This window comes from Triturus cristatus, chromosome 7, assembly GCF_964204655.1.
Source record: "Triturus cristatus chromosome 7, aTriCri1.1, whole genome shotgun sequence".
NCBI lineage: Eukaryota > Metazoa > Chordata > Amphibia > Caudata > Salamandridae > Triturus > Triturus cristatus.
Window position 1 is genome coordinate 1,171,343,946 of NC_140590.1, and position 20,449 is coordinate 1,171,364,394.

Below are 20,449 nucleotides of genomic sequence, written 5' to 3' on the forward strand. Positions count from 1 at the left end.
GGGTACTAAAACTTCAAAGCGTCGGGATAATCCAACCACTGAAGCTCCCATTTTGTTAAGTGAAGATTCCGAGTCATGTACCCCGCACCTAGCTGCCCCTACTGTTACGGTTGATGCAAGTGTGTCTTCCAACATTTCGCTTCAAACTGAAGGGGTTGCAACAATGATGCAACTTAACTCATTGCTGCACACCCTACTCGATCCTATTATTAAAAGGTTAGATAGCATATCAACCCACTTGGCACAGCTTGAGACTCATATCAATGGTGCATTTGGAAACGTCCACAATACCACACATTTGCAATGCTCCTGCCAATGCACCCACAATAGTAGGACGGATGGGATAACACTAGCTGCACCTCCAAACCACACAAATACTCAGCTACTGTCTAACCACCCTGCAACAGATCAGGCAGCTTCTGACCATATTGCCAACCCAGCACCTTCCCTACTCGAAGACAGGCTCACTAACACCCAACTACCTGTTCCTACTATTCCAGCATCTGCTCTTGTGGCAAAAGGTAGTGATAGTGGAAGATCGTCAAGAAGGGGAGATTTGGGAGAGGTACTTGGGCCCACTTTGACAATTGATTTACCTCCCGAATCATGCCCCCTTGTGGTCGTTCTCACAGGCGTCCCTGAGATTAGTGAAGCTACCACAGAAGATTTTAATTCCCTAAAAAATAAGACGATGCAATGGTTGTGTATCCACAGGCCTTTGCCCCCCCACGCTAGCAGTGAGATTATTATGGTCAGAAGGGTGGGTTGGATAGGGCACACCCCTAAAACTATACAAGGTGACTGCGTCATAGTCAACTTTAGGGACCCCAGAACAGTGGAGTACATTTGCAGGTGGGGATCCTCCCACCCTGAAACCAAAATCGCAACCAAAATCGCAACCTGCCCACTTACCTTTTTTTACCCTAGTGAAGCTGCGATACGGCAAGAAACTGAATGGACCCTTGTACCCCATTCTCGATGGGGGCGTGTCGGGAAAACAAGGCGAGCAGCCCATACCTTGCCCCGCCCTTCTATCCCCCTCTACAACAGGTTCAGCCAGTTAGATCAGGTGGACTGACTGATTAGGCCGATAGATGGAACCCAGGTTTTCAATCAGATTGAGGTATCTTGCGAAGGCAATATGCTTCCCTGTATCAGGGAGGTTCCTTCTCCGCCTGGAGGGACCAGCTCTGGCCATCCCCTAGAGAGTATTGGCTGTAGCCTCAGTGAGCAACATCTCACAGAAAAATCAGCTAACGATAGTATTGCTCCCACGGACCCCATTGAATCTAATCCAACGGAGAGTTCATCCCACTCGCCTGTTCTCCTATCTTCACCCTTAAGCCACGTTCAGCACATGACTATAACATCCTGGAACGTGGCGGGAATAAGCACCAAACTCAAGTGCCCTGAATGGGGCACCTTTGTAGACACCTTCGATGTGATCCTATTTCAAGAGACTTGGGCCAGGGAGGGAGCCCACAGACTGGGGTTCGTGGCCTTTAACACCCTGGCGCGATGGGGAGGCATTGGGAGGCCGTCCGGTGGCCTGATCACGTGGGTTGGTATCCACCTGGGCTGCAAAGCAGAATCAATTCAGACCAACTCAGCTGACATCCTATGCGTCTTACTGACATGGCCATCCTCCTTCAAACTAGCACTAATCAATGTCTATTCCCGCCCTACAGCACTGGCAAGGGAATCCAACACCATCAGGGAACTTTCAGCTTTTCTCGATTCTTTGAATCGGGAAACTCAGTATATAATTGCAGGCGATTTCAACTGCCACTATGAGCCCTTATTAGGGATGAACGAGGGGGCCCTGATGGAAGAGGACGAGTTCTGGGGAATTCCTCCCTGCAACTCTGCTCCTGCTAAGGCTTGGTCTCCACTAGCCACACAGATTATGTCCCTTACCCTCCACAATTCAGTTAGGGCGGTTAATGGTAGGAAACCCTCGGACATCCCTTCTAGGTGCACGTACAATAAAAAAGATCACGAATCTCACCTAGACTATGTCATGGTCGAGACCAGGCTTTGGCCAAAGATCGTGGATCTGGAGGTACTGCCCAGGACTGACAGCGATCATAACGCTCTGGTGTTAAAGATGGTATCCCCCCCTGTTTCAAGGCGACTAACCGAAGTGCCAACTGACACTGGCCTTGTTTTATCCAATAATAGGCGGCGAGTCAAATGGGCGAAACTGCGAGAGAAGAGGGATGCACTCTCCAGTTTATATTCAACTATCCTCCCTTTCCTCACCATGGCAAGGGACATCCTGATCGCAGAAGAGCATCCTGTTCCTTCTGTGAACTTGCTTACTCTTCACCAGGATTTGGTGGACACGCTAGCCGATATTTTTAATCCAACTGTAACTACCAACAAACCCATGGTGCCCCGCCCTTCCTCCTGGTATAATGCTGCGTGCAGGAAGTCAAAAACCAAACTGGTAAATGCAATTAAGGATGGTACTGAGAGCTCAACTATTCGTGCTCTTAGACGCTCTTACAAGGAAGTAATGGAACAGGCAAAAATTGCCTGGGACTGGGAGCGCTGGCACAACCTTGCCTCTGCACTTACTAGTAAGGAATCGCGGAGATTCTGGGCAATTGTGAATAATGGGACTGCTGAACCCCGAAATGCAATAGAAGTAAATTTAGATCCTGGGGTTTGGGAATCCCACTTTAAGTCTCTCTATGCAGGATCCTCCGACCTAGACGTTCTGCATTCACATTCCTATATACCTGGAGACGATGAGGATGAGACCCTGGTTTTCACCCACGAGGATATCATCATTGCCCTGGGAAAACTGATGTGGGGCAAAGCGCCAGGCTTAGATAAACTTCCCGGTGACATGTTTAAGGATTAGCCCCTGATTTGGGCACCGTACCTGTGCGCTTTATTTAATACTATCCTGCGAGGCGCAGAAGTTCCAGGCTCATGGTTGGGAGCTGAAATTATTCCCATCTACAAAAAGGGATCACCCTTGCTCCCAGTAAATTACAGACCCATCAGTCTCATTGATGTCCCTCAAAAAATATTTGCGCGACTTATTCTAGATCGTTTGCAAGAGTGGATCAATGAGAATGAAATTCTGTCACCCTACCAGGCTGGCTTCAGGAGTAAAACATCCACTACGGATCAGTTATTCCGCCTAGCTATGTTGTACTGGAAGACTGTCACAATAGAGGGTGGCAGCCTCTATATGGTGTTTGTTGATCTCCGTTCAGCATTTGACACCGTGCCAAGGGGGAAATTGTGGGCTGTTCTCCGGGATTTGGGAGTACCCAATGCTCTGTTGAATATACTAGTGAGATTGCACACACAGAATTTTGCACAGGTCAGGTGTGCGAGGGGAGGAGTCTTGTCTGCGAGGTTCCCGGTAAACAAGGGAGTAAGGCAAGGGTGTGTCCTTGCCCCCACCTTGTTTTGCCTATACGTGAATGGGTTGATTTCCTGCCTGGATGCAGTACCAAACAACGACGCACCCAGGCTGGCAGGTAAGAAAATCGCGGCCATAATGTTTGCCGACGATACTCTGTTACTATCTAAGTCACCCATGGGGATACAGCGCATACTGGTTGGGTTCCATGAATTTTGTATTGCTCATGGTCTACAGATCAACGTAGACAAAACTAAATTCATGATTTTTAATCCCCCACGACGTACCAGACCCCCTCCTATCTTGGATACAGTCTCGCTTGAGAGAGTGCAGACCTTTCAATATCTAGGTGTCACACTGAGCGAAAACCTTTCCTGGGTGCCCCATCTCTTAAAATCTCAGCTCAAACTGACTCAAATAGCGGGCGGAATACTGAAAATGAATAATGCCTCAACATACAGGCCCATAAGCCCAGGGCTTGAAATCTATAAATCCAGGGCAAGAGCAGCGGCCTTGTATGGCGGGGAACTATGGGGGCACGTTGTGAGTCCTGAATTAACCAAAGCGGAGAATAGATTCTTGAGGCAGCTGCTAATGCTCCCACAAAGTACTCCCCTTATTCCTCTAAGGCTCGATCTGGGCTTATTCCCAATCCAGGAGGAATTATCTATAAAACCCCTTAGATTCTGGAGGAGATTATGGCTAACCCCTGAACTCATACAATATAGAACTGAACTGCAGGAAGTATTAAATTTGAGCAAAGCTGTGCACATTCCCTGGCTCTCCCATGTCAAACAGGAATTAATGTTAATAGGTCTTGCAGATATGTGGCACCAGCCAGCGATTGCCTGCAGTGAGATCTCAGGGAAACTGCTCACCCAGTCATATAGATCTAGATGCACTAGTGTATGGTTGCATGACTCATGTAATGGTCCTATGGTAAATTCATTCCTAGAGATAAAAACTGTATACTGTTTTGAGGACTATTTGAATGTAATTTACCCTGTACTGGCCAGAAAGTTATACATCCAATGGAGGTTTGGCTGCCTCCCTCTTGCATCCTTCACTAACAAGTGGTCTAGCACCGGGGTTTCCAAATGCCCAGGCTGTGGCACGGACATAGAGAATGATTGTCACATCCTTTTCTTCTGTCCCATGTACAGCAGAGCCCGGAAGTACTGGATTGTACCTGTATGCAGGAACCTGGGTTTCCGCAAATATGCAGATGCACTTAGAATCTTTAAATCGAACACAGCAGGTTATATTGTGTTTGCACTTTCTAAGTATCTTCATGCATTTTGGATAAAAAGGAGTTTTATAATTCAAAACAGTGCCTAGACAAACTTGGGTTGTTAGCTGTAAATTTTAGTATTGGTGTTTTTTACTGTGTATCTCAATGTACTGTGTTTTAAATGCTGCTTTTATGGCCGAAACTGGTCGAAATAAAGTATTATTGAATTGTACTTTTTTTGGTCTTTCACCATCAGGTTGCTACATGTACAATAATGCACAAGTGAAACGAAAAATAAAAGGCACTATAGTACATTATGAAACCTCTATTCGTTAATGCACTGCAGATGTCTGTGTGCTGTGTGTAACCAGAGAGCCACAGAATACAAATCTTGGTTGTTGCAGTGGAGAATAGTGACTTGTGTATTTTTGAGTGCTATGAGGGGACAGCCTGTGACAGAAAGCACTGTGAATATGTACGTCATTATTTTAAACTTCCATTACACACAGTATAAGATAAGTTGATACAAAATGCACAAAAAGGTTTATGATAAAATGGTGCCTCCAAAATTTAGATTTTTGTAATACCCAGACTGGACGTAATGCAATTTTCTTTTACATAACTGTCCCTTGAACGCCACCCGGCCTCTACAATACATTGTTGCTATCTCCACATCCCGAGGGTTGGGCACAGCCCAAGAGTATAAATATATGGAGGAGCGGACGCTCGCGGTCAGTCCTCGTAAGATAGTAATAGTACTAGTGTCTAAATTTCTTATACAGCCATTAGTAGTAAGGCCTGTTGTCACTGCGTGTCCCCCCAGCTTACATACCTGTCTGGGGTAGTAAGCGCTATATAAATACAATTAGAATTAAAAGCACATACTTCAGAGCTCAGTTGTTAACTCTGTGCACTACCACTCAAAAAGAATAAATCTTTGTCATCACCAAGCTTCCAGTGGTTCGATCAATTAAAGTCGTTATCGCGCCAAAGCTTCCTTTATATTTGAAGATTACCCTTTACATTTGCAGATTGATAAGTTTTGCACATTTGTATTTCTTCCAGGCAAACAGGCACCCTGTCAGGAAGGCTTGTTTATCTGTCTGCCCGACTTTGGTTTCACAGCACAGGAGACTCACTGAATGACACTTCAGCTGAAGCATTTAAACTATCGGAACTTACTGTCCTGGGACGGTTGTCTTTTTACAAATAGTAGGGTAACGATTTTTCATGAATCAAAAAAGTATGGGCACGCCGTGACCCTCTGATCCTGCCCACTTCAACCTCTTCCTGGAAATAGACAAGTGTGAAGACACAGAAAGGGACCGTTGGGGAAGGACAAAGTAAAGAAATTACAGAGGGTGCAGGGCCAGACTGGCCCTAGAGGGCATTGAGCATTTCCCCGGGAGGCTGGAAGGGTGGGGGCCGGTTTTGCAGTGGCGGTGGCCGGTTTTGTTACTGGGTGGAGGTTTTTCAATGGTGCTGCAAAATCGGCCCCCAGTTACAAAAGCAGCAGTGCTTCACTGCACCCACCCCTCCACTGGCCCCTGGGGGCTGGTCTGACAAAATTGTCAAGGCTGATTTGGGTTCCCAGTCTGGCCCTGAAAGGGAGCATGGACAAAATAGGAAAAGAGGAAGTAGAAAGATAGGGGGAAGAGCGAGTGGGGTATTTATGAGAGAGAAAATATAGAGAAAGGTAGTAGAGAGAAGGAGCTGAGAAATGGCTTATGGGGGCAAACTGGGAAGTGCAGAAAAGAAAGAAAGGAAAGAACAGGAGCTACAGAAAAGAAGACAGGAGGGTGTACAGGTAAAGCCCATTTTCATGCTGATTAAAAGTTATTCGGTCTTGGGTGCGTCTCTAGCCAACCACACTCTGAGTAACTATCTGATAAACCCAGACGGCCTCATTTATAAAAAGTGTTGCATCGCTGGGGAAAAACGGCGATGCAACTCTTTTCATTGCGCCATCCTTGCAATACCTTAGATGCACTGTATTTACACTACGGCGCTCCATGTCGCAAGGATTACACAGATACATCCGGAATCCGGACGTATCTGGGGGCGCAGTAATGACGCATTGGCGGAGTGCGTCGCTAATCTGACGTAACTCCAGCAATGTGTTATTACACATGGGCGAGGCCCATGTAAAATGCCCTGCGTCACTCCTTATGCCTGCTTGAAGCAGGCGTAAGGAATTTGATGGAGTTCTGTCGTTGGAGGGGCGCAGTGAAATCTCATAGATTTCACTGCGCCACTTCTACAAGGCTTGTTTACGTGGGAACGCCCATCCTGCATACATTATACCAGGTATAATATAGAGCGGGGCTTTACAAAGTGACGCATCTGCGTAGATGTGTCACTTTGTAAATAGGAAGCAGTGTGTCGCATTTGTATGCTGCTGTAGAATCACAAACAATTGATGCAACGGCGGCGCAAGCCCTCATGAATAAGGGGCCGAGTGTTTTGAAGAGTTAGTTCCAGACCCAAGCCTACCTCCTTGCATTGGGTGCCTTTATTAAGCAATTACAGGAGTGAAGAACAGCCAGAGCACAGTATTCCTTTTTAGTCTGGATTTGTCAAAATCATTAGATTTGACGAAAGTGACGTATATACTTACAGGGGCTTTCAGCTACCCCTCATCGGCCATTGGTTTGTTGTTTTTTCATTGACATTTTCTTCTGCTGACTACAGCACGGGGCAATGGGTCAGCCCACTTAGCAGCTGGATGTGAGTGACAGCATTTTGCTGGTTCAGAAGAACTAAATCCACTTCACTTCAATGCCAGGGATTAATGTAGCAGCAATGTGATTTTTTTTAAATTAAAAATATATTTGCTTTTAGCCACTTAGTATATTGGTGTAGGCCTGGCAGTTTCCCAAGAATATTTTATTGACAAAAGCAACAACAAAGCCAAACATTGCCCAGGCCAAGAGGCTGGCACCCAAAAGCCAGGCCCATTTGGCTTTACCAGTGCTTGTTTTCAAATCGGTATGCAACTCGGACGGCACAGAGGTCAAATGTGAAGGCTTGCGTTCCATCGAGCAGGCTTGTTCCTGACAAACAGGTTGTGTCATCCTCCGTCATTGGTGAGCTCTGAGCCTACAAATGAAAGATCCTTAAATCTCCCCTCCGAGGCTGAGATAAGAAAGCCCCTTTGTGGCCTTCACCTGGTTCCAGGGCTTGCCTCCCATTGCACAATCATCGGTTTCTGTCTTGTAATTAACCCATTAGTTAGGTAGTCAAACAGACTCGGTTTGCTACCCTGTCTGGTATCACAGGGTGTATTTCAGAGCATGAGATCCCATTGCTTCCAGTATTGAGTTGCTGTTTTCCTTGGGGTTAGTGTGTCCAAGTTGGATTTTGCTTGAGCGTGCATGCTGTGGCTGGAATGACCGTCATTTTAAGTCACTTCACGCCAGAATATTATTCTGCACAATTGGGAACTGGACTTTTAGGCTTTTAACATTCCTACGTCTGGGACAGATTTTATGGCCATATGGCTTTTGTGTAGCTAGACTATAGCGCCTGGATTTCGAAGTGGGACCATAAGTATTACCAATGCGCTAACTGTATGGGTGTTATTGATTTTGAATGTATAGCTTTGTTGTCACTACCCCGACCAATATGAGGTCCAAAGTTAGTGGTGATCACCTTTAAATTAGGGGTGGCCAAACGTTTGAACCCCATGAAAGCATATGGCGTTTCCAGACTTCGTGTGGTTTGCAGGTGTGAAGTTCTGCTCTCCGCTCCCTAAAAATCCCAAAGCAGCCCTCACCTTTCCACTTATTCATGGCAGGGTGCTGCAGGGAGGCACATAATATCGTATGATGAGTTCCTAATCCAGGATGTCAGGTGTTGGGACCTCCGGAGGCAGGGGTGGAACCATCAGCCTAGGGCCGGCTTTAGGGCAGTGCGACTGGTGCGACTGCACTGGGCACTAACCTGTGGATGGGGTCGCTGACCTCAGGGGGGCGCTGTGTTTAGTAATAACTTATGATTGGAGAGATGAGGGGGACTTTTCCCAGTGGTAGTGAGAGAATTCGAGGAGGCGGTCATGGGGTGTGTGGGACACCAAAAATGATTGTCGAATTGGCACCACCAGCACTAAAGCCGGACCGGCATCAGCCCGATTGTGTGGGAGGTGGATGGTTTTTGGGCCATCTAGACTTAGTAAAGAGACTTTGCCTTTGGTCAGTGGCAGTTAGACATGGGGTTCGCCAATTTTATGAAGTTTTTAAAAAAATCCTCGATTTTCAAGGGCACAATCTCAGCAACTTCCTATTTTGTACACTGCTTTGGATCAATTATGCTCCACATCTCAGATAACCTCTTCCCTTATAGTCTCTTTCTCTTTCCAGGACACCTATGTCGGATTCTCAACTCTTCCCAACCAGGTCCACCGCAAATCTGTCAAGAAAGGCTTCGACTTCACCCTCCTGGTCGCAGGTGAGATGGGGACAAGGGGAGTGGAGTCTGGGTCTGAGGACCTCAGGATGATAAAGCAGATATTTGGCGAGTAGGTCCACTGTCAGTGAGCCTATATGTCTATTGCTCAGGAGTAGATAACCTTTTCTCTTCACAGCTGGTAAATTAAGCCTTATGTTCAGTGTTAAAACAACCCTCCATGCAGGGCCATTACACCTCGCCTCCTGGACTCGATAAACTCTCCATAGGGGCCAATAAACCCCGACCTACAGAGCAGAGCAATCCCTCTGTGCAAAGCTCACACAATAGGGGCCTGATTACAAGTTTGGCGGACAGGTTACTTAATTCCAAACGTGATGGATATCCCGTCCGCCGTATTATGAGGTCCATTATATCCAATGGAACATAATGGAACTCATGATGTGGCAGACGGGATATCTGTAACGTTTGTGATGGAGTAACCCATCCACAAAACTCGTAATCAGACCCTAAGTTCAATTGTTTGCTGATAAAAACCCTTTCCCTAGAGTCGATATGTCACTCAGTCAAGAACAAATAACCCTCTCTGTATGGGCCAATGCATCCACAGTTCCAGATCTGCCAACCTCACTTGTCCAAAGCCAAAAGACGTCTCTGTCCTGAGCTGATTATGCTGTCCCCGAATGGTACGGCACGCCATCTGAAGTCAAAGATCCCATAATTGTGGTGCCAAAAAACCCACCTAGTTTTGCCCATGAAGCCCTTTGCCCGGGTCCAAATAACCCTTCCATTTCATGGTGTTTCAATTACTTCTGATCGTGCCATTTGATGTAACCCCTGGTTCAGGGATGGCTAAACCTCTCAGCATGAGGCCAATAATTCTTCTTGTATAGATTGAATACCCACCTGCCCTTCAGTTCAGGAAGGCAGTTCAATTGGGATTTCTAAGCAAATTCGATTCGAAAAGGTCAAGATATTCAGTCCAGATTTTCTTCTTCACACTAGGCCATTGGCCAGAGTTTGTTTCAGGAAGTCAAATTGAACATTCAGCCTAGATATTCCCTTAAACCCAAGTGTTCATTTTGGGGAGCAGAAACATTCAGCCCAGGTTCTACCCACTATCTAAATCCGCCAAAGTTCACTCCTTGGGAAGAGAAAACTACAGGTTTTGATCCTTCCTAAGACCTCCAACAACTGACGAAGAGCAAATAAACCTAGTTCTGCTTCTTACCTTTCCACAGACCTTCTACTGTAAATTCCAAACGAACACAGAATGCTGTCCATGTTTTTCAATATTTCTAAAAGGTCTAAGCAGTTCATCTGAAAGAAAACATGGAAATCCATTTTACAATCTGCATTCTTCCTCTTTTCACAAAGTCTCCAGAGTTCAATTCAAAATGCCAGGAAAATCAATGTAGGACAACTCTCTGCTCCAAACACATCCCCTTCCTTGTTCAGAGAATTCCAGTCCAGGTTCTTGAACTCCTCAATGATCCTTCAAGTTCAATCCAGGACCAGTGTTATTCAGTTGTAGTTCTTCACCTGTGCTCAGGGTCCCAGAAGACTTTCTGATAGGCTGAGAAAACCATTTCCAAAAGATGCTAAAGGTGATAATAATAATGAGGATGCCAATGATGTCCTCTTTCTACCTGTTACAGGAGAATCTGGCCTGGGGAAGTCCACTCTGGTGGACAGTCTCTTCCACACAGACCTGTACAAGGACCGGACCATACGTGATGCACAAGGTAAGTCTGGCTGTTTGTAGAAGAGGGCGGACAGGCCATCAGTGTACCCAGATGACAAATTGTAGGTTATTAGACTTGTCAACATGCTGGCACCTCAGGTTGTGCTTAGACAGGCAGTCACATGGCCGACAGTCGGCTTGTATCGCAACAGTGCCTCAAATGAAGCGAAACACCTTTGTGTGATCTTTTAGAAGCATCAGTCTGTTTGGAAAATATCGCAACTGCTCTATGATCTGCGGTAAAGAAAGTCAAAATTAGGGATCATCGCCTCGACCACTGCCTCAAAATGTGGAAAAACCTTGAAAACTCAATAAATCTGTACAATATTTAGTTAAGTTACAAATGGAATTGCACAAGCTTTGATTTTGCTAAATCATACATTTTTCAAATGACTTTTTGAAGAAGAATTCCAGCTTTTTAAACACTAAAATTATTTTTGTAAATTTCATCTAATAAGTTCTTCTAACTAAAATGTCCTAAAACTAGCATTTCCAAAATGTGTAAAGACTTGAAATAAGTGTTTTCATTTTGTTGTGAGAACTTAGTTTTTTAAAATCTATGATACAAAGTAAATCTTTTAACCAGTAAACACACAAGGTATTTTTCTGCGTTTTGGGGCAGTCTGAGGGTCTCACTCAGGGAGATTATGATCATGAACAAAGGGTGCCCAAGGGGCACATGGTTGAACTCTAAATTGAAATGAACAAGAAACTCCCTTTCAGCTCTAGACTTCCCCAAGCTAGTGCGGACGAGCAGTCTCAGTTTACTCTGGTTGGTAGGAGAATAGTTTAAAAACACAGAATGCAGTGTGACACAAACATAAATTAGTAAATTTCTTGTAAGCGCAATACTTTATTTTACACTTTAGTTGAAAGAAAAGTTCTTTAATAGCAGGTGAAAACAGAAGGTCCTTGTGTCTATCAATTGTCAATAGCACCTAAGCGTTACATAGGGGAATCTGGTTAGCGTAGAGCCCTGTGGCTAGTAATAACCAACTGGGTCAATCTTAGTGGGATTTTCTAAAGTTCAAAAGCTTTGATACTACAATTGATAGTCAATTAGCAGAGATGCCGACAGAAAAATACAATGCGTCAGAATTGTAACGTAAACATCGGACCTATGAGTCTACAGCTGAGATTACAGAAAATGGTTTCTTCTGAGGAGTCAGAAGAAGGCTAATAGTCCTCTCTACCCCAAAGCTCAGCTCAAAAAATATTAGGATCCCACACTTGAAAAGAGGCTTTCTGTGGGGGCTTCAAGGTCAATATTTTCTTTGTGTGGGATGACCCGGCGTTTGATCAGTGGAGGGTTACAAGTCCAATTTACTGGAGTCCAGAATATTGTCCTACGTGACTCTAAATGGGGGGGGGGGGGTTGGAGGGGTCTAGTGGGCCGGTATCCACGAGGTGGCTTTTACGTTGGTGGTTGGGATGGTAGCCCTGTATTCTGAAGTTTTGGACAAAGGGTTGTGGTTGCAGGAGCGGTGGGGTGGCTATTAGCCTATGAGCTGCTTGTTAACACAAGGGGACTTAACTTCAGTATAGCTGGCAGTATCTCTGTAACTGGAGCAGCTATGAAGCTCGTTCCAACCATTACAGAATCAGGGTGACTTCCTTCTACTGATGATATGGGACTTCAGACCCGGGTTTCAAATTCCACATTTCTTCAAACTTCAGAGGGTGGCAGAAGAAGTAGATGTGGGCATTCTATGGATGTGGCTAAAATCCCGGTCAAGGACCGAACAGTTCCCCCTCTCAATGTCTGGAAGTAATAGAGCAGCTCCCCAACTCACATGTCATTGCATTGTTTCTGAGAGGCAGTGATGAAGGCAACGGCGAAGAAAACAACTTTGTTTTGAGTGGTGCCAGGATTCCCATAATCCCAGATATCAGCCATGTGAATGATGTTCGGACAGGACCAGCAATAGGTCTTGCCTTTATAATGTGAGTGTCAAGCTGTCAGTTTTGCACATGTCTGTAAAGTATTGTTTCAAAGAAATTGGAAATACTTGAGGAAACACAAACACATATTTAATGGTTTATTTTTCAAATAGTTTTCACTCAGGAAACTGAATAGAATGTAGACTAAGACAGTGTCAGAATGTAAAGGAAAATGCTTTTCAATGCTAATTTACTTTCCGCAGGATTCAGCTATTTGCTCTTCTGAGGTACCTGTGGGTGAGGATTTAGGCGCCTCTAGGAGAAGCGTCATGCTAAGTATACTTTCAGCCCCAGGTGCCAGCTGAGTCAGTGCAGCAGATGGACCTTCCCCGGGCACACTAACAGCCTTTTTTCGTGAAAGATTGGAATGCAGGGGATAAAACTAAAACAATTCTTGATGTCTGCTCTTCAGTCAAACCCCCCAAAAAATATCCCTGTTGCTGTGCTTTTAAACACAAGCTGGAAGGGATGGGAATAAACACAGCATGTGCGGTATGGTTTGAGGGATGAAGCAGCGTACACGTGAGAGAGCTAGAAATCACATCCACTCTCTTGGGGTGCTGATTGAAATAGAAAATAGCAGTTCCTTAAATGCGAGCAGAGGAGAGATACAAGTCAGCCAATCAAAGGGATCGTATGTAGAGGCCATGCTCCAGGGGAGGGACATGCACCAGAGAGGAAGGCGAGTCATAGAATAAAAAGCAAGCAAAAGAGAGTGACACTAAAATCAAGCAATTGTAGGCAATGGGTGGGCTGTAAGCCCACTGTAAGCTCACAATAGGTCTTTTGCAACCAGACTGCTTGCTCTGTCTGCTAGGTTTGACATGAAAAGAGCTAGTCTCCCAAGAAGCGGGTGCTCCTCTGTGGTTTCTGGCCACATTAATCCAGAGGTGACAGAGGAACACCAAATTGCCAGACAGAAGAACAGACATCAATAAGAGGGTGGGGGGATCTTGACTGAAGAGCAAAGGGACTAGTTGGTGTACAATATCATTTGGAGATGAGACCTCGCTTGATTTTGGATTCCACAGATTGGTCGGAGAGGGATTACATTTTGAAGAGAGATATCGCGTGATGATATAACAGAGGTTGATGTTATGGTATTGAATTGATTTGAAATGTTTGTTGGGACTCGTTTCCTTCTCTCTTACCCCAATCCTTTTTCCCTTTCCCTTTTCACTGTTTTTCGACATTTCCACAGTGGCGTCACGCGGTGAAGGCTGCATCACCTGAGAATATATACACAATATCAGTTTAGCATGTGCTTCGCACGGAGGGTTTGGGGTGCAAGCTATACTGTGCCGATGCCTTTTTACCTCACTTACTGTGTTTACTGCTGTGGCTGCTAATCGAGAACCTTTCAATAAAAAGTTTTAAACCATAAAAACACTCTAAAATCATTGCAACCTTTTTCATTAATAACATAAACGTCTTGAATATTCCTTAACTTAGTTTCAAACTTCTAAACTAACACCACCACTTTAACAGAAGACAGTTTAAATAGAACTCAAACTCATAAATGACTCATAGACTTTGTGCCTCACTATCTCACCTTTTTAAAAACTCCTTTTAACTTTTTTGTTAGCATTTATGTGATCTAATGCATGTATGTTTTCACTTTGTAACTATGGTTTTCAAACTTACCTTTGGCAAGATAGTAAAACAGTAAAATGCTTAAACATGGTACAAGGCTGCAAATTTGCAGTGGATTAAAATCCAAACATATTCAATGGATTAACAATATTTTTCTAGGTTATTTAGGCTCTTCGCACAAAGCTGGTCTATGAATAAGAGCATTGCCCTATGAAACGTATAGCCACCCAATACCTTTCTTGCTGATTTTCTTGTGTTCCAATCAGTTTGGGAACCTGCTGAGAACAACACCGAATGTTCCTGTGTAAGTAATAAGTCCCTCTTGGATTAGCGCGACTGTCAGCATTAGGCTTCTATTGCTAGTGGTCTATCATGTGTTAAGTGGATCGAGAAGTTTAGTACTGTATCTAATTGTGTAACAATTTAATATATTTAGATAAAAAATGTGTTCGGTGAAGTGAGGTTGTATGATAGAAGCACAAATGGTTTTACCACTTGTGCCTCTACCACGCAGCCCAACCACGAATGCATCTTAACCACGCATTCCTTTACCACGAAATTTAGTGGTATAGGCATGAATGGTAAAGGGGTATGTGTGGCTAAGGTCGCCACTACCCCACTTCACCCGATGCCCCCGCGCTGTCCCTTAAACTACCTCAACCCCTTCCACTGCATCAACACTAAAAACTACCCCAACTACCCATTCCCCTCTCACTGCCCTAAGGCCTTAAACCCTACACTACCCCACACTGTCCCTTAAACTACCCCAACCCCTTCCACTGCCCTAAAGCCTACCCCGACCCCCCAGCCCCACTCACCTCACCACGTTTTACTGCTTCCTTCCATCTTCACTGTCTTCTGTCTCTGTAGCAACTAGACCGCACACTGCCTTGAGCATGGCATATGCATGTTTAAGACAAGCATGGTAAAGCTTACGTAGATTGTACGCGCGTGGTTCAGACCGCGGTGTTCGGACTGTTTCCCATGGAGTGTATTTTGATTGTAGGTAAAGTTCATAACCATTTACAGGTCCTCCCCAGACTTGTCCAAAATATATTAGCACATGTGTGTCAAAAACATACTAGAGGAAGTAACCCACTCAGAGTTCATGAATGATATAATATTTAGGGGTGGGTGAATTATCTCTTCAGTCCACTGGAAGCATACAAATCTGCATTTCCAGGATTCAATTCCACACCCAGTGTCATAGAATGAACTAGTGATATCTGGCAGAGTTCCATTAGCCACTGAGATACTGCCGGAAGATGGTACCATCAATGAAGGCAATTGCTTGAACTTGGCTTTTCAGATTGGCTTCCTGACAGGCATTCTGATTGGCTAACCACGGAGTACTGTTCTGATTAGTTCAGAGACAGGCAATTAGAATTGATTTATAAACCTCTGTTTCAGCAATTCTGACTTGCAGCCCTCAATCGGAATGGGTCTATGTGGTTAGACCATTCTGATTGGCTTCTAGGCTGCCATTCAGATTAGCCAATGCAGCTCTGACCTCACCTCCAACTCTCTTTTTGCAGTCCAGTGAGGTCCAGATAGACCAAACACAACCATTATTCCCATGTTCTGGAGAATTTACCTCTGGCAATTTTTATCCAAACTCTGCTTTGTGGGTTTAAATAAACCGGTTGATTCGGTCCTTTACGCTTTTTAACAATCTCAAATAATAATTAACATTATGCACATATGCAAATAACAGCTTCAATTCATCTTTTTAAAAGAGAGGATGCATCTTGACTCTTTGCCTGGTTTTCCATGTTCCGGAATGTGGACGCCATCTTAGTGCAGGTAGGCGCTGGGCACCATCTTGGTGGAGGTAGATAACCCTTTTGTCACATGCAAAATATCATCAGATAGTATGATTCGTGACAACTAATCCCTTTCTGATGACATTCCATTCCACACATGTATACTCTGAGAGTTTACATGGGTGAACACCCCAGGTAAGAATGTCAACACTCGGTCAGTCTTACCTCTAATCACCGTTCTCGCTCTGTCTTCCACCGTAGACCGCGTCCAGCAGACCCTTGAGATTCAAAAGCATGCTGTGGAGATTGAGGAGCAAGGCGTGAAGATGAAGCTGACCGTCGTGGACACCCCAGGCTTCGGGGATGCACTGGATAATTCAGAATGGTGCGACACAGGACAAGTTGTGGTGAAAGTGGTCTAAGGGTAAACGAGTGTGTGTGGTCAGAAGGGAAGAGCAGTATAGAAATTGTGAGGTCTTACTTCCATGGAAGACCTACACATTTGGAAAGCTTAGCTCTGTTGCGTGTTTTGCATAGCCATGTTTTAGTCTTATGGCTGGCGTACTGCTGGGCTCATCCTGTTTCTCATACCCTTTGCAGCTGGCAACCTGTACTGAACTACATCGACCAGCAATTTGAGCAGTACTTCCGCGATGAAAGTGGACTGAACCGTAAAAACATCCAGGACAACCGTGTACACTGCTGCCTGTATGTCATCTCGCCCTTCAGCCATGGGTAAGAGCTGTGGTGTAGCCAGGGCTTTCAGTGGGATACATAAACTAGGGGGAGTATCTGAAAGATCCATGGCCAATGTAATTAAGGGTGTGGCTTAAATCACTTAAGCTAAAAATCTGTGCTTAGCATAGTGTACCGCCCAACTGGTATTTTGCTGCTTCTGTTGACACATACAGATATATAATTCAACAAGTAACTTTACACCTACAACAAGCCAGGACTATTGGCTTTGTCAATGGTTGTTAGTTGCCTATGATAAATAAGCAACAACCATGGTTTTGTTGTATATAATATTGAAAATGCTTCAGTTCTAAAAGGAAGTCTCTTTGAAGTTACATCAAAGCAGTGAAGGGTGGTACCGCTGCAGAGTTGAGGACAAAAATGGAGAGCCCGATAGGCACCCGTCTCAGCACCTGCTTTTAAGAACTGCCGGTGCTGAGCACCGGAAGGCCCCAGTCCACTTAAAGCCCTGGGTGTAGCTACAGTGGGCATTCCATGTGCAAAGAATCACACTTTTTCAGTTCTAGAAAGGAGTATAAAGAAGAGAGGACGTGCTGCTCTATGAAATCTGCACTTGGCTATCCTATAACGAAAAGAATGTGCAGGGTTTTACTCAAAAATTGAATGTAACTTTGTTATTCAGTAATGGTAAGGCATGTGTACTGTTAATCTGTGGTGTGGTATCAAAATATCGCAGACAGAATATGGTCTGACATAGAAACTGTGTCCTAAATATTGTCTCCAAAAATATCACCCCATTTCAGATGATAGAAAACCTACACTCAATGGGACAATATTTTTGTAAACAAATTTAGGACGCAATATTCACGTGAGAAGATATTTCTTACTAAGGGGCATATTATCAAGGACGGCGTTAAAATTATCGCCGGTTTAGCGGCAGAAAACTGCCGCTAAAGCGGCGATAATGGGCTTGATAATATGCTGCAGAGAATTCCAATAGAAGCCCATGTTGACACCAGAACATGGGCTTCTATGGGAATTCTCAAGGGCATATCATCAAGCCCATTATCGCCGATTTAGCGGCAGTTTTCTGCCGCTAAACCAGTGGTCGAAGTGGGCGGGAACGGCAGGGCACGGCGTTTCCCTACTTCTTTAATTCTATAGAGTCCGTTCCCCTACTTTTTTTATTTTGAACATGCGTCCCGGGACGTAAGAAATATCCAAGGCCTGCAGAGAGGGCTCATCATTAGTGGCTGCTCGGGGACGGGCGGGAAGCAGGGAAGGAAAAGGTCTCCTCTTGCTTCCTGCCCAGACTAGACAAGGAAGGTGTCCGCTTCTGCTCAGTCGCTGGCAGCTGCCCCCCCACCCCACATCCCCCACTCTTTCTTCCTCTTAATCCCTCTCTGTCTAACTCCTCTTCACTTACCGAAAACCATGACTCAAGAAATGGTTCTCACCCTCTCTTTCTTCCTGTTGTTCATTTGTTACCCTGTGAAATGGATGCAAAAAAGAAAACCACTTTTGCTGGAAATGCAGTTTTGTCATTTTTCTATTCCAAAGTGCAGCCTCGGAAATAAAAGGTTCAAAATATGAAAAATCAATAAATAAAGCAAAACAGAGTGTTCTTAAAGTAGCCAGATTGGTTTTATTCAAACCCCAAAAACATTAGCGTCACTTTACCGAGTTTGCCAGTGAAGCGCTGTTTCCCCCGGTGGGAAAGTGCGCCAATCCTGGGATTGGTGGATTGGAAAACAAAATGTGTACGGCGGCTTTGTGTTCATGAATGTGGTCTTTTTAAACCATACTGCTTACGTTTTGTAAGCATATGGACATTGAAATGGGTCCTTTCTGGGCCTGTAGTTTTCAGGCAAAAATACTCGTTGATTTCTGCATAATGACTGTAAAAGCGTTACGTTCACCATGTTGTTCCTGCTTACATTTCACATGCTTTATTTAATCTTTCATTCCCTATGAGTGTTTGCTTTTTCCATGATGTTGTTACTTTTTCCTTTAGGCAGCATATTGCTCTTGCCTGGTGCGTAATTTGAATTGAGTTGCATCCAGTTGTTTATAGCAGGTCAAATTGGATTGTAGTTGAAGGCAGTGTGAATTTCTCTCAGTGGGGCAGTATGGTGTTCAGTGAGGGAGCGGATGTAGCACTGGGGGCAGAGCTGCCGAATTTAGAACTAGGGAACAAGGTTCAGCCTTCATGAACAGTCCCCCAGACCACTCTCCTGAGGGAGCACATTCCCATGCTAGACCTTAGAAGGCCCCGCAAAACCAGAGAGGCCCTGGTGTCTTAGCACCAGCAGGTGGACCCTAGCAGTGGCAAGTGTGGGTTCACCTTGAAGGGTTGCCCACCACAATCCAAACTGAAGTTCACCTCCAGTCTTGTGGGCAGGCCTACGAAGTAGCAGACCTTAGAGCAACAGTGACTCTGTCACTTAGGTCACAGGACCCCTGAGAAGAGCTGGCTCCAGGGCGGTGCGACCGGTGTGACTGCAACAGGTGCTGACTTTGAGTGGGGGCGTTGTAAATTATGGTTTTAAAATCACTTGCTGCCTCCTTCCTGGCCTACAGCAATTTTCGGCAATAATAAAAATGTCATGATAACTCCGGTGAATAAACTTCTTCCTAGAGCGAGATCGGAGTTTTGTTTAGTGGAAGTTTTGACTCATGGAAAGATAGCGCAGAGGGTTAATGTGCCTGCTGCAAAGAAAATGTACCATGCCCATCACAAAGTGCACATATTGTAAATAGGTCAGTCGGTTACTGCTTTTGTCAGTAAGATCCTTTTGCTAACTTGCAGTTTATAAGTTAAAATCCTAACAAAGAACAGTGAGCTATTAACTTTCATCTAAGAGCTGCATACAAACTGCAAGGTATAAACTAGAGCTTTATGTTTTTTTCCCCTAAGCCTTTAATTATCCTAATGTTGCAAAAACATTTCATTTGGATAGAAATCAATTCTGATTATTAAAGAGACCCCCCAATCATGGTATTAAGTTTTAAATTCTGAGTTTGTGTTTTTCCAGATCAATCACTATTAAACTATACTGCCAACTAATATGGTTGTCATGTGACTTCTACACCTTGTAGTCCTTTGTCTTGTGTAACATTTCCTATACAGTGATTTACACAATTCAATTCAATTCAATTTATTTATTATGTTTTGGCACTACAAAGAGGGCCACACAAACAAAATATACAAAATACATATACATATTCCATCATAAAAAGAAAAAATAAACAATTACAACATTCTCCATCGAAAAGGGCATACTATGACACAATCCTCCTCATTTCATCAATAAATATCTAAAAAACCTTTAAAAAAGTTAAAAATATTGAAGCAAAACATTTCATTGGGAGGGGTATATAAAGCTTTTAAAAAGGAATTCGCATCAAGCATTCCTAATTGTAGACAAATTGATTTTAACCACCTTAAACGAAGTAAACGTAATGCAGGACAAATAAACAATACATGAGTACGATCCTGTGCTGACATATTACAGAGATTACATAGGGGGGAAGACCCATACCATTTAGCCAAGAGGGAATTAAGCGGCAATAAATCTTGCCTCAAAAGAAACCAAAATCTCCGAATACCATGTGTTAAATTCCAAAATACATAAGGTTGAACAAACTTCCTAGAGTAAGTATTACACAGTAGGGCACTTCGCTTCTTAGCTATC

General features: G+C 44.3%; 1 protein-coding gene across 1 annotated transcript in view; it reads left to right on the forward strand.

The window, feature by feature from the left end:
* SEPTIN1 (septin 1) overlaps positions 1-20,449 on the forward strand; it is a 53,686-nt gene that overhangs the window by 11,370 nt on the left and 21,867 nt on the right. Inside the window, exons 2-5 of the mRNA XM_085618463.1 lie at positions 8,972-9,059; positions 10,676-10,762; positions 16,320-16,443; positions 16,659-16,793. Coding sequence (XP_085474589.1) covers positions 8,972-9,059; positions 10,676-10,762; positions 16,320-16,443; positions 16,659-16,793 — 434 coding nt within the window. The remainder of the gene's footprint in view (positions 1-8,971; positions 9,060-10,675; positions 10,763-16,319; positions 16,444-16,658; positions 16,794-20,449) is intronic.